This window comes from Falco peregrinus, chromosome 7 (genome assembly GCF_023634155.1).
Source record: "Falco peregrinus isolate bFalPer1 chromosome 7, bFalPer1.pri, whole genome shotgun sequence".
Lineage (NCBI taxonomy): Eukaryota > Metazoa > Chordata > Aves > Falconiformes > Falconidae > Falco > Falco peregrinus.
Window position 1 is genome coordinate 8,973,665 of NC_073727.1, and position 12,612 is coordinate 8,986,276.

The 12,612-nt window shown below is 39.4% G+C and overlaps 1 protein-coding gene across 7 annotated transcripts in view; it reads right to left on the reverse strand.

The window, feature by feature from the left end:
* The window catches only part of ACTN2 (actinin alpha 2), a 69,800-nt gene extending 57,696 nt beyond the window's left edge, over positions 1-12,104 (reverse strand). For all 7 annotated transcript variants that reach the window (XM_027789153.2, XM_005239139.3, XM_005239135.2 and 4 more), the window contains exon 1: positions 11,692-12,104. In XM_027789153.2, the coding sequence (XP_027644954.1) occupies positions 11,692-11,826 (135 nt within the window). In that variant the 5' untranslated portion in view covers positions 11,827-12,104. The remainder of the gene's footprint in view (positions 1-11,691) is intronic.
* Between the last annotated feature and the right edge of the window lie 508 nt (positions 12,105-12,612).

Genomic DNA, 12,612 nt, shown 5'->3' on the forward strand with positions numbered 1-12,612 from the left:
CCTCTCTCTAAGTTTTTAGATACAGATCTTGGGTGACCAAAATTAAGACAACTCCTGATACTTTGGAAGCCATATTCAATTAATGGAACAGTGAGCTATTGGCATTCTGGTGCTCTCTGGATCACTTTTGAGCAGAGTGATATTTGGGAGGTCTCAGTGTAAACAATAGTATAGACAAAGAGCCATATTTAAGGCACATTTTTTTGATCTAACTACTGAATAACAGAAGCACAAGGAAAAGAGTATTTAGTATGTTATGGGACCAAAAGATCCAACGAAAAGTTGAACTGTTATAGTGAAAAGAAATTCACTCTTTCCTACATGACTCAGAAGGAGTTCATTCTGAAACACCACCTCCCATGCTCAGCATTTCTATCAACAAACTAGAAGGCATCTTCAGAAACGGATTCACAGTAAAAATGCCAACAGGTCTGGAGGGAACAGTTTCAGCAATGGTTTGAGACCAGCCATTTTCCTGGTTTTTCTCTCCCTCTATATTCTTTTCCTACTGGCCACTTCTTCGTTATTATGGAACAAAAGTATAATATCTGTTATATTTGCTTCTTCCTGTGGAGAGTTAAAAATGAAGTACAGGTAATGCAAAAAAGGGTCTTGAATACCGTGGTGGATCTGCAAGGGACAGATCTGCAAGTGTGCTTTAAAGGTGAAGTCTGTGCCCTTTATACTGCCCGGGGCTTTCTCTCAAGTATGTTAAACAAAGAACACGAATTGCCACTACCCTATGAGTGCCAAACAAACCTTCTTATCAAAAGATCTCATCTCCCATTCTCCTTTCCAGTCTTGGGTCCTTCTCCCACCAGCTGTACCCTACAGTGCTTCTCCTGGTTTCCCAAGAGCTTCTGAACTACCACAGATAGTGCTGGCTAACATTTTTTTGTTTCAGCAGATGCATATTTAAATGACCAAATACTATTTAGGATGAGATGAAAGAAGCATTGACACATTGTAGTATGGAAGGAACTAAAGGTATGCCCTCTGGAAATAGAAGGATTAATTAAAGTAGGCTAATCCAGGATTTAGTTGACTGGATTTCTAAATGTCTTTCCCTCGCTTTCTCTGTTGATTTTCTTCACCATGCTATCTTTATCCAGTAATTATATACTACATTGCCAGGTGAGTAAGTAAATCCATTTTAAATTGGTCAATACAGTCAATCAGAGCGGAATAAAAGTATGTTCCTATCCAATTTATCAACGTTCTTTAAAACACTTCCCTAATGAGGAAAGCATGTCTCCTGGCTGAGAAAGCTAAACCAGATTCTGAGAGGTTGGGTTTTTTTTTCAGTTCCACACATACATCTTTAAGTCCCTGATACCAATAAATGATGGGAAAAGTATGTCAATAGTCAGGCTCCAAGATATTACACAGTAAATGTTGTCTATGTGGAACAGTTGAAGATCACCGAATTCAGTTTCATTTATAATCTGAACTAAGTTTTCAGTTGAAAGTCTTATGAGAAGAAAAAAGATTATTAAAAAAAAAAAGAAAAAAAAGAAAAAAAAGAAAACCCTCATGCATTAATTCCCAATTATGGCATATTAGCCAGGTTCCTCAATGCAATATTTCTCACTATACAAAGCATATCATCTGTCTGTGCTAATTTCTTTACTATTTTCAATGTTGATTTAAAAAAATATTCAATTGTGATTTCATGTTAGTTTTAAGAATCTGTTTTTTAAACAATTTGGTAACTGCTGCTGTTAAAGATACTACTTAAACATATTGGGTTGATTAAGCTCTAATGTGTTTTTTTTATGAAGCATTAGCTATAGAGTAACATTTTCTAATTTAAAGTATCCCGTAAGCCAGCAGACTTTCAGAAAAATTCCAGAGGTCCTAAATAATTTTTTAAAATGACAGTCAGCTTCCTAAAATAGTGAGCTTTTCTTTAAAACAGAACAAAAAGCAAAACATTACTTGGGATCTTTGGATGGCCTGATTATATATGAATATGAAATTTAACTAAGTAACCTGTTCTCAAGCACTTAACTAAGAATAGATGGGTAAATAACAATGATGGCTGTAACTGCTGAAAGCATAAACACCTGTGGTTTAGACAGTACAGTGTCTGTGATAAGCAAACTGCTTTGTCAATTAAACACACAGTTCTTTTTTTATAGCATATCTGTTCTGAACAGGAGCCATGCTGGGATTTGGGCTAAATCAAGGAAATTAAGGTCAGAGACAAAAAGGAAATGAAGCAAACTTCAGGCTCATGTATGGTGTTTTGTCTTTTAATATTAATGCCAGATGGATGATAAGTACATTATACATAATATGTACATGCACAGATATAGCTGCTTGTGTGGCTGCACTGCAAACTGCATTACTGAAATGACTTGGGATTAAGAAGTGGTAAGAGCAGGGAGGGTTGCTTCAAATTTCATCAGTTACCTGGTATATAGCAGAAGATACTGTACCAACAAATGAAGGGGACTGGAAGTCTATGGATAGAAGAGTCGAAGGTGGTCAGCTGCTCTGCCAAAGAAAACGTACAGTGGAACTACACTCCAGAGCCCAGCTGGAGATGAACTTGGACTACGGAGGTCTGCCATAGCCTAAAGAAACTCCTCTAGATGAAATAATACCCCAGAGCTACACACTCTCTTTCTTTTCTTTTTTTTTTCGTTTTTTTTTTTTTTTAATTTGTATTTAGTGCAGCTGGGTACCAGATTTCTTCCTACTGAAGAGTGCGATGTCTTAAGTCTTGCAAGCAGTGAAAAAGCTACACTGGTGCCAAGATTAAATATAAAACAGAGTTTAAAAAAATATATCACTTAATACTAGATGGTTAAGCCTTTCTGTGAGTGCCAAAATAGCAGGCTGATTTTCGGAGGTGCAAAATAGACAGAAGTTCCTCCTGACGTCAGTGGAAATGCCTGGGTGTTCAACACCTATAAAAAATATGAGTGTTTCCTTAGATGCTTAAGGAATAATCACAGATGCTAATTTTAGACTAGGGTAGTCACTTTCCGCAGACTCCTGCTATGGTAGCAGGAGTGAGAAGGCTTTTCTAGGGGGCAGTTCAGAGCAGAAGCCATTTGCTCTAAATTAGGTTCTTCTAGTTATGAAAGTAATGTGCAGCTGGACGGATTTTGCTTACAGGTGTTTGAAGAGAAATAAGAACAAGCACCAGATTTCAAGTTGAGGAGATTCTGACAGTTAAGAGCAGTTGGAAGGAAGCATTTGAAGTAAATGGAAAATTTTATTCATATCAAGTACAGTAAACACTTAGCACTTTCATCTGTAAAGCCAGAACATAGGTATTACAACCACTGTTTTGGAGATGAAGACATGGACAAAGTGACACGTCCTTGTAACTCAAAAACAGGGAAAACTGGGATCAGACTTAGAAGCAGCAGTGCCCATTCTTGCACTTAGGACATAAATTCAGGACTAATTTTCTCACCTGTGTGCACACACAGAAATTTAAGGTCCAAATATAGAAACTAACTAAACATTAGCCAGACAACTGTCAGCTTCTGCTTCACCCTGGACAGGCCTTCTGACAGCTGAAGTGTATTTCTACAAGCTACCATTTCTAGTGGGACACTTTCCTAAAAGCGGAACACTCCATTTCAAAGATTTCTACCTCTACCTCTGCAGATGTTCTGTTCCTGCAGAGCAGGAACACCTGCCCTGTAATCCTTCTTGATCTGTATTGAAGAGTAACTTGTACTGCCGGCAGGAAGAGCTACTACAGAATATGTAAAGAAACAGTCAGAGGGTGGTCGTAACATTGTGTTTGCTGGTTAAATGATGTGGAAAGAGCTAACTTTTATCTTTAAATACATGACCAGTTTTATCAGGTAGAAAAAGAGCATTGTATAGCACCTGTATAGTTATGATCAGCTTTTTATATCAAGTCTCTCACCATGAGGCATATTTAAAACCAATAAATCCAGTGGTACTATGAGAACAAATGTCACACATCCTTATCACAGCATTTCATGAAATTATGTTCTTCAAACACTGAAGACTTGAAAATCACTCCAAACTACTAGGTATGAAATGTAATTTAGGAGGAAATGGAATGCTTGATGTGAATACATTCTGCTTCTGGTATCAGCTGAGAGTAAAGAATATATATCCATGAAAGACATATTCAGAGTCAGCAACTTTTCATTGCTCACAGTAAAGGAATACCACATCAGTTACACATTGTTTATCCCAACAATTAGGGCTCAGAAGAAATTATGCTTGGCAGTAAAGCCATCCAAAACAACTCAACTTTGCCAACGGTGTAAGCACTTTTATATTTGTTTGCTTGCATGGATATAAAATAACATGCAGGAGGAATGTCTTTTGACTTGGGACAAAGCTAAGCAGCACAAATTCCCATCTAGTTCTATTTCACTGACATGCTTCTTCCTGAACCATGTCCACCTACATTCCAGGTACAAATACAATGCATCCTTCTATAAGCAGGCTCTGCAGTACAACTTCTAAAATACTACCAATATCTATATAGTATTCACCATTCACAACTAAAGAAAATCCTAATGCTCAGTCTCACTGAAATTAATTCAGTAGAATTGTACAGTGCAAAACAGAAATTAGCACCTAAACTAAACATCATTAAATGGATCAGAATTTATGCAGCGGTGATTAAATTTATGTTAGGCATTTGGTATCCAAATTTTCCATTATAATGATGAAACTCCTTTTGTCTTACTTGTAAGAGGATGGAAGGGCTTTGTTGGAAGATTTTGAACTGTGTTACCCCATTGGCAAGAAGTGGTCATAATTCAGTTTACAGAGCTGTCTTATTTTGATTTGGAAATTGGTGATGTAATCATGATATTTTTTTACTGGGATTCATTAGTTTATGGGATATACCTCAACCCTGCTTTTGCTTGCACTGGGCTACAAATTGTGTGAGTGTGAATTCCCTATTTACTGCAGTCTCAGGGCTGAGGACCCTCAGTGCTCTTTCAAGTAGAAAACTTTGATGCCTCTCTCTTCAGCTCTCCAGTGACCCATCACAGATCCATGGCAAGATGCAGACCTCCCACCCCCAACAGATTATAGCAATGTCCACTGCTTAACACACAGCTTTTCTCTAGCTCTTAAGCACCTTGGTTACAGCTTATGGAAACCCACTTAGATCCATACTTTCTTCCAATCCTTATTGTCTTACTAATTGGATCAGCAGACATTTTACTATATGAATTTCAGGGGAGGCTGTGGTGTGTATCTGTGAACACAGGTAGGAGGTAGCCTTAGCTTCCCATTATGAAATGATTCACATAATTTCTTTTCATAGCTATACAGTTCCATTGCTGGCAGATATTTGGAGGTGAGTGGCAATTAAGAGCTGAATTAGGACTGCAGGAATTATCCATTTGACAACACTACCAAAAGCACACAGAGCCTGGAATGGGTCAACATTGAAAGGGCTGTTTGAGTTTAAATAGAAAATATAATATTGAGTAATGTATTGATTTCTCGCACTTGATATTGATAAATAAAACCTTCCCATTTGAAAAAACTACCTCCATAAACATTTCTAGTTAAGTGATTTTCATAATAGCTTTCTGTGAATTTTCCTTCATACACCAGCACCACAGTATTCAGTGCTCTCTTTAGCTGCACACCTTACTGACAGCTTCCAAGACAGAATATGAAGCACACTAAGAAAATATGGTTGTTCCACTGTCCTTTCAGCATGCTCCTCTCAAGCACCATTCCACACAAGCAACATCAGCAAGAAGAATTTAACGTGTTACTATTTTAACAAGCACTAATCTCCAAGAGGCCAATTGTACAGAACAAGCCATAAACACATCCCATATTCCTACACAGAGTGTCTCTACCATCATGGCATCTCTAGGATGAGAGAAACTGCAACTCCATGTCCGTTGCATCAGTGTCTAATATTTAGGGCAGTTATGGTATACACTGAAATATCAAGACATGCTGTGGCAGAAAATAATGAAGTCTGTCCATTGAATACCAAGTTCTGGGTCAGACCCTATATGGGACCATCTACCACTGGGGAGGTCACTTAAAGAGCACCCAGGATTTAAAAGGAAATGAGATGTTTTATGTTTGAGTTTTAATACTAGAGGTTTTGGCATCCACTGTTTGAAAATTCTTGATGCATCTGGAGGAGAAGCATTTGGCCTTGGAGTGCTGAAACTTCATGCTACCACAGGCACACTGCATCTATAGTGGCATATATAATTTGGCAACACATTCTTCTATAGAAGACAGTCACAGTATTGGCTGAATACTAGGAAAAAAAAAGTCTAAAAAGGTGAAATTGTTTTTTGAACTATTGGTAGCAATAGAAAATCCTTATTTCAGCCTACAGAGTTCCCAAGACACTTATGTCATCCTAATTCTGTGCATGAAAGGTAGAGGCAGAGAACTGCAGTGTAGGATTCAGTATAGCAAAATATTTTTCCACTGATTAACATTCTGATTTCAAATCAGAAGGATGTTCTTCCTAACAAATCAAATCCCTTCCTGAAATTAGTCCTAAAGCTACTCAAGCCAGTACACCCATCCTTACAAGAAATATCCAACTGTTAATGGGTAAATACTAGGAATAAGTAACGAGAAGGCTGATACTTTCTTAGAAAGGGGTGTACCTTCTGCATCTATGACACCCCCTACATTCACTGCTGGCTCTCATCCAGACCCTGTTCATATTGCTTAGTTGCAGAGGGGAATCTCTGTGCCTTCTCAACAATCCCACTAGTATTCCACGTGGGTAATAAGTGTCACCTCATTAAAAACTCTCAAGAGATGGATGGTATCTCTACGCACTATGGGAGCTTACTTAACTCCAAGGCTGATTATTCAAGGAAATAATTTTGCACAGTCTAAAAAAAAAAAACACCCAAGCACTGCTGCCAACCCCGCACCAGCCCCCCCCCCCCAAAAAAAACAACACCAAAAAAACAAAACCCCAAACACAAAACACCACCCAACTTTGATTATTTCCATATAATCTCAGTAAGAGTGAGACATAGGCTGGAATGCCCTGTCCACACTGTAGATATTGCTATATTCTCCATCACAATGATTTCAATCCAGAGCCTGTAAATCCATGAGGAGTGGTTTTACAGTACTGAATTTTGCTGGCGGCTCCCAGACCCTCCTGCCAGTGTTCTTGTGCCTTACATCTCTTTTTCATTCATTCAGGCTTGATTATTTCTCTCCTCCTCTTCCTGGTTGAAGAATGAAGCTGTTTCCTTCTACTACTTCATCCATCTTCTCACTCACTCACTGTTTCCAGGAAGAGATTTCTGATATCGATTCCATCAACAGAAGACCATAGAAACTTCAGAGTGAATTCGGGACACTGACTGTAACTTTATTTATAGACACTGAAGTCAGACAGCACACAAGGTCAATTTCTCTTTTAGGCTGCAATGAACCTCTCAAATCTGCTGAACATAATGAAGGTGCAGCAACACTTGAAAAAGAAGAATGTTGCCCACAATTTGTAGTCCTGGTAGCTTCTTCCAAACAATTTGCCATACACGTGACTTTCAAATGATTTTTTTTTTTATTTGCAAGGATAATAGGAGTTGTATTACCAGCCAAAGGAGGCAATGCAGGTCAGCCTTATAGGTCAGACTGAAAGTGCAATCTGGTATGTACTTCTGAAGACTGGAAAGACACGGCTTCTTTCCTAAAGAACCTTTTCCAAAGTCCTCACTAATGCACAGCATTCAGTGTCATCAAGAAGATTTGCATTCACAAAGAGTGCAATATCAAGATAAAGAAATATTCAGAGTCTTCTTTTTTATTTTACACCAGTGTAAAAAAACATCAAAATGGTCAGAAATTGCATTGACACTTAAATTAAAACCCTTCTGCACTAACAAAGTGCTCGTATCAGGGCCATGCAGCAATCTAGAATAAGACCATTTGTCTACAATAATATCAGTAAGGCAAGGAGCATGTTTCCAGTTCTTTCCTTACGTCTATTAGTGCAACAGTGTCAGATATATCCGAATAACTGAAGAAGACCCATATGAAATATGTGGAGCCAGTTTAGTGCTTTACAGTACAATACAACTGTCCTGAAGAAGGGATAACACCTGTTTCACAACCTTCAGATGGTTATACTGAAGGCTTAAGACTTCCTTGAAAAACTAACAAACCACATTTCACGTCAAAGTTTAAAAAAGCACACTCCTATAATAAATTATTTATAGAAAAAAATACAAATTATAAAGAGCACCATTTAACACACAGCTCACTGAGTGATATTGGCAGTTCAAATGCACTGCAAACAATACGTTTGCATTTTGAGCTAGCGTCATTGTGCTTTGTTTCCTAAGCTGCAGGGACACTTCATTTTTCTACTTTCTTCTTATTTATATTGAGATACAGGCTAGTGAAAACTAAAAGATTTTTTATGTTTGTTGAACTTCTTTTTTGGAACTTAAAAAATAAATTTATCATGGAGAAAAGAGAAATCAGGTTTTAAGTCTTCCACTATGAACGAGAATGATTTTTACGTCCAGCAGGGTAGGGACTGAAAGACAGCTAATCACTAGCCTGATGTACCATAAAACCAACCACTTCTATCAGTTGTTACAAGTATCGCTGCTATCCTCTTCTGAGGCGAGCTGACCTTGCCCAAGATTACAAAGCAGAGTGAAGAAGAGAATCCCACCCCTCTGGCCAGACTTTTTGATTTCCAATACTTTTATATTTCAGTGTATATATTATACTTCAGTGTAGTACTGAAGAAACCAGGGACCACTTTCATAGATCTTTCAACTGCTGTTTAAGCACACGTGGCCAGTGGAAGTGTACTGAGGAAATGAGCAGATTTCAGAAGTTTCCGATCTACATGTTTCAAAACACAGCAAGGCTGTGGTTCTCTAATTATTTCCTACTGAAGACAGCATGTCCATGCAAAATACAATTTTTTTTACTATTTAGTCTTTTTTTTAAAGTTGCTGCCTGAAATTTCCAACCATATGATCCTTTTTAAGTTTTTACCAGTAGTGTCTAATGCAGCAAATGATAAAATTGTTGTGTTTTCTTGACTTGACACAGGACAAACGTTATCCCAAGTAAAACATTTAAATTGTTGCTCACATTCAGAGAGACAGAGCTAAGCTACAACTCAGCTTCCTTTCCTGTAGTGTGCTTCATTTTTATTCTGACACCTGCAACCACCAAGGAGCCTGGATTACAGCAGACCATAATACTCTATGAACCATGGTTATAATTAGGCGTCACATCCATTGTAATCCTATGGACGTCATCATGTGCTACCAGCATCTGTTGACAGATCTCATACCAGGCATATCACTGAAATGGCAAGTCTGGAGAGCACAGCCCACAATAGAAACAATGGCATTTATTTTTGGTTTGTTCCAAGACTGTCTAATACAAAATATATGCTGCCAACTGCCAGGGCTCCACTGAGATCACTTTTCAATATCATATTGCCAGTTAGAACAAAGATCTGTGCCCGTGTATCTGCAATCTTCTCCTAATAATTAAGGAAATAAAGAAAGCACTTTCTGCAACTCTCTTAGCAACAATTAAAGAAAGATAGAAGCCTTGACATTTTATGAAGTTTATCAGGCCCTTTATCATGACAGTACTTATTTTTCACGTAATAAAAAGCTCTCACTCTTTTCCAAGACAAGGAATGAGGATGCCCTCTCCTAAATTTGATTTAATTGCGGTATCAGTTTAATATTAAAGCTAAGCCCTGGGAATTGGCAACATAAAGTAGCAAAGCTACAATCTCTCTACTCTACATAAGTAAAGCAGAGTCTGCTTTGACTTCTCAGTGTGGAAGCCTGACTTTCTGCTGAAGGGCCGTCTGTTTGGAGGAATGGAAACAAAAAATTTGCTATGGGGTCTTATACTGACTACTCACCACTCTTCTGTTTAAAGTCAAGACATTTACTGTAAACGTAAGAAAGCCTACAGAACTCAAACTCCATTTTTTATCATTTATCTGCACTGTAAGAAAACTGCATCAGAGTGCTGACTACCTAGTAACCTGTCCATTATTTCTTTATTTTAAAAACAGAATTCTCTGAAATGCTGGACGATTGAATCCTAACCAGATGTAACCACGACCTGTTATGGCTGAGCAGTTTCAAATCACTAAAGCACTTAAGCACCAAGATAATTTCCATTCTCAGTGTAAGACATAATAGTTCACCATCTAAAGAGTGTCACATTAAAACAAATGTCAGTGTTGATGTGTACAGCTTAATAATTGGTTAGGAGTTGCAGGAGCTGGCAGATCAAGAAAAATGAACTTCTAACTTAGCCCAGAACTGCTCCCCCGATACTCATACAGCAGGATCCTGTACAAGCTGATCCAGGATCAACAGGTGTGCATGTACAAAAATGAATAATACCAGCTAAAGCTCACAGAAGAAGGTAGGCTACAAGTAAAAACTGAGAGGAAAATATCGGTTCTACTCATTTTAATAGAAAAGCAAACCCATTGGCCCCAACAATTCAATAGCTCTTACTTTTATAGCTATACTTTTATAGTATAGCTTTTATAGAAGCTGTGACTGTAACAGTGGGCCAGGCTGTCATCAGATATAAATTGGCAACTTCAGTTTTTGAAGTGAGCTGTTCATCTACAGCAAAAAGCATATTCAACTTCATTGCCTAGAGCACTGTTTCTCCCTCTCTCCCTCCCCTCCTCCCTTTTTCTTTTCATTCTTGTAACCAGCAGATAACCTTTTAATCCCAGATCTGTCAGCTGTGACTTCAACATCACCTTTTACATTAGGAAGTAACAAATCCTTTACAATGTTTCATCTCTCTTTTCCATATGCTGCTTAAAACTCAGTTTTAAGTTAGAAATTAGAAATCGCAAATATTACTGAAGTACCAAACCATTGATAAGACTGCTGATGGGATTATAATTTCTGCCTATGTTCAGAAAAAGAGTATGGGCAGTACTTGATGGTTTTCTTACACCTAAAAGGCACAAACCATTTCCTCTACAATGGTATATTCCAAGGAATTTGCAGATGCATTTTTTCCCAGACAGCAAACTGGCATGTGGGAACTTAATCATGAATTATAGTTTTCCAGATCTAGCCTGGATACATTTCTAGGCAGTATTTTCCTTGTCAGATCATTCACTCAGAATGAAGAGTAAATTCTCATAAGAGCTGACTCACAAGATCACAATTTCAAAAGTGATTTCTCAGTCTGCTCTCAGAAATATTGCACACTTTTTTGCACACCAGTTTTGAAGCATCTCATTCATCTCCCTGTTTAGAATTGCAATTTATTGTTTTTGAAAAGCAATCAGGTACAACATTCATTCAGGAACCACTTATCTGAAAAAAAGACCCAGGATGTGAAGTTAAAAATTAGTGAAATACTAATATATAAATCTAGAGGTACTGACAGGGTATTTCCAGTGCAATATAAAAAGAAACTCCTGATGCTCATAAGTTAGTTTCGCCTTACACAGGTTTCACTTAAGAGTCCAAAAAGTCAATGCTTTATCCTCAACATATGGCATAGCTAATATATATTATATAATGTGATGTATAATTGTAACATAATGTAAAAAAATGTTAAGTATATTCTCTTAAGAAATTAGAACCTCTTACTGCACAGCCCTGGCAATTCCAGATACAGTGTGGCAGTAAGAGAAGACATCGTTCCACACAGAAGCACAGACACACATTATTTCCAGACCTTTCTTTGCTGTTTCTCCCATGCTGGGTCCAGGAGCAGGTCCCTGTCCCATTCTTCTTCTTGGGTCATGTACTCATCCTCTTCATAGTTGTAGGTGTACTGCATGTTTGTTTCTATCTGGTTCATGCTATTCATGCTACCCGCAGATCAGCTTTAGCTGCTGTGGCTTCTACTATGTTTTAAGTTTAGTTTATGTGCTGGTGGGTTGTAGGTAGCAGTATCTTTTTACTTTCTTTGGTTGTTGTTTTTTTTCTTTTCCCAAGGTGACACGGAGTGATAAGTCTTGCTGAGAGCAGAGGTTGAAACTGTCAGATAGGTGCTGACCTGTGGTGACCTTCCTTCCCTCTCTCTCTCCTGCCCTCCTTCCCTCTCTCTCCCTACTGCTGCTGCTGCTGTAGGTCCCAGCGGCTGACCCTGCGGAGAAGCCCAGCGCGGCTCATTGCTGCGGCTTATTATCCCCGCCGGGCTGTCACGTGGCGCTGCGGCGGCCCCAGCCCCGCTTCCCCCGCGGCCCCTGCCCCGCTGCCGCCGCCCTTAGCCCCGCTGCCAGAGGCGCCAGCCCCCGCTGCCCCCAGCCCCGCTGCCGCTGCCCCCAGCCCCGCTGCCCCCAGCCCCAGCCCCGCTGCCCCCCAGCCCCGCGGCCGGCGGCCCCTGCCCCGCGGCCCCAGCCCCATGGCCAGGCACCCTCCGCCGGCCGGGGCAGCGGCGGGGCGGACCCGGGGCGCTGCACCCGCCGCTCCCGCACAGGGCAGCGGGGCTGCCTGCGGCGGTAAGGCTGACCCCGGGAATACACCTCCCGTAAGCTCTCTGGGCAAAAAGTCGGCTGCTCGTCTGTCTGTCTCTTCTTCCAATTTGATAAAATACCTGTCTTTTTTTCTTTTTTTTTTTTCTCCCTACTGACATATATTTCTACTTCTCAAG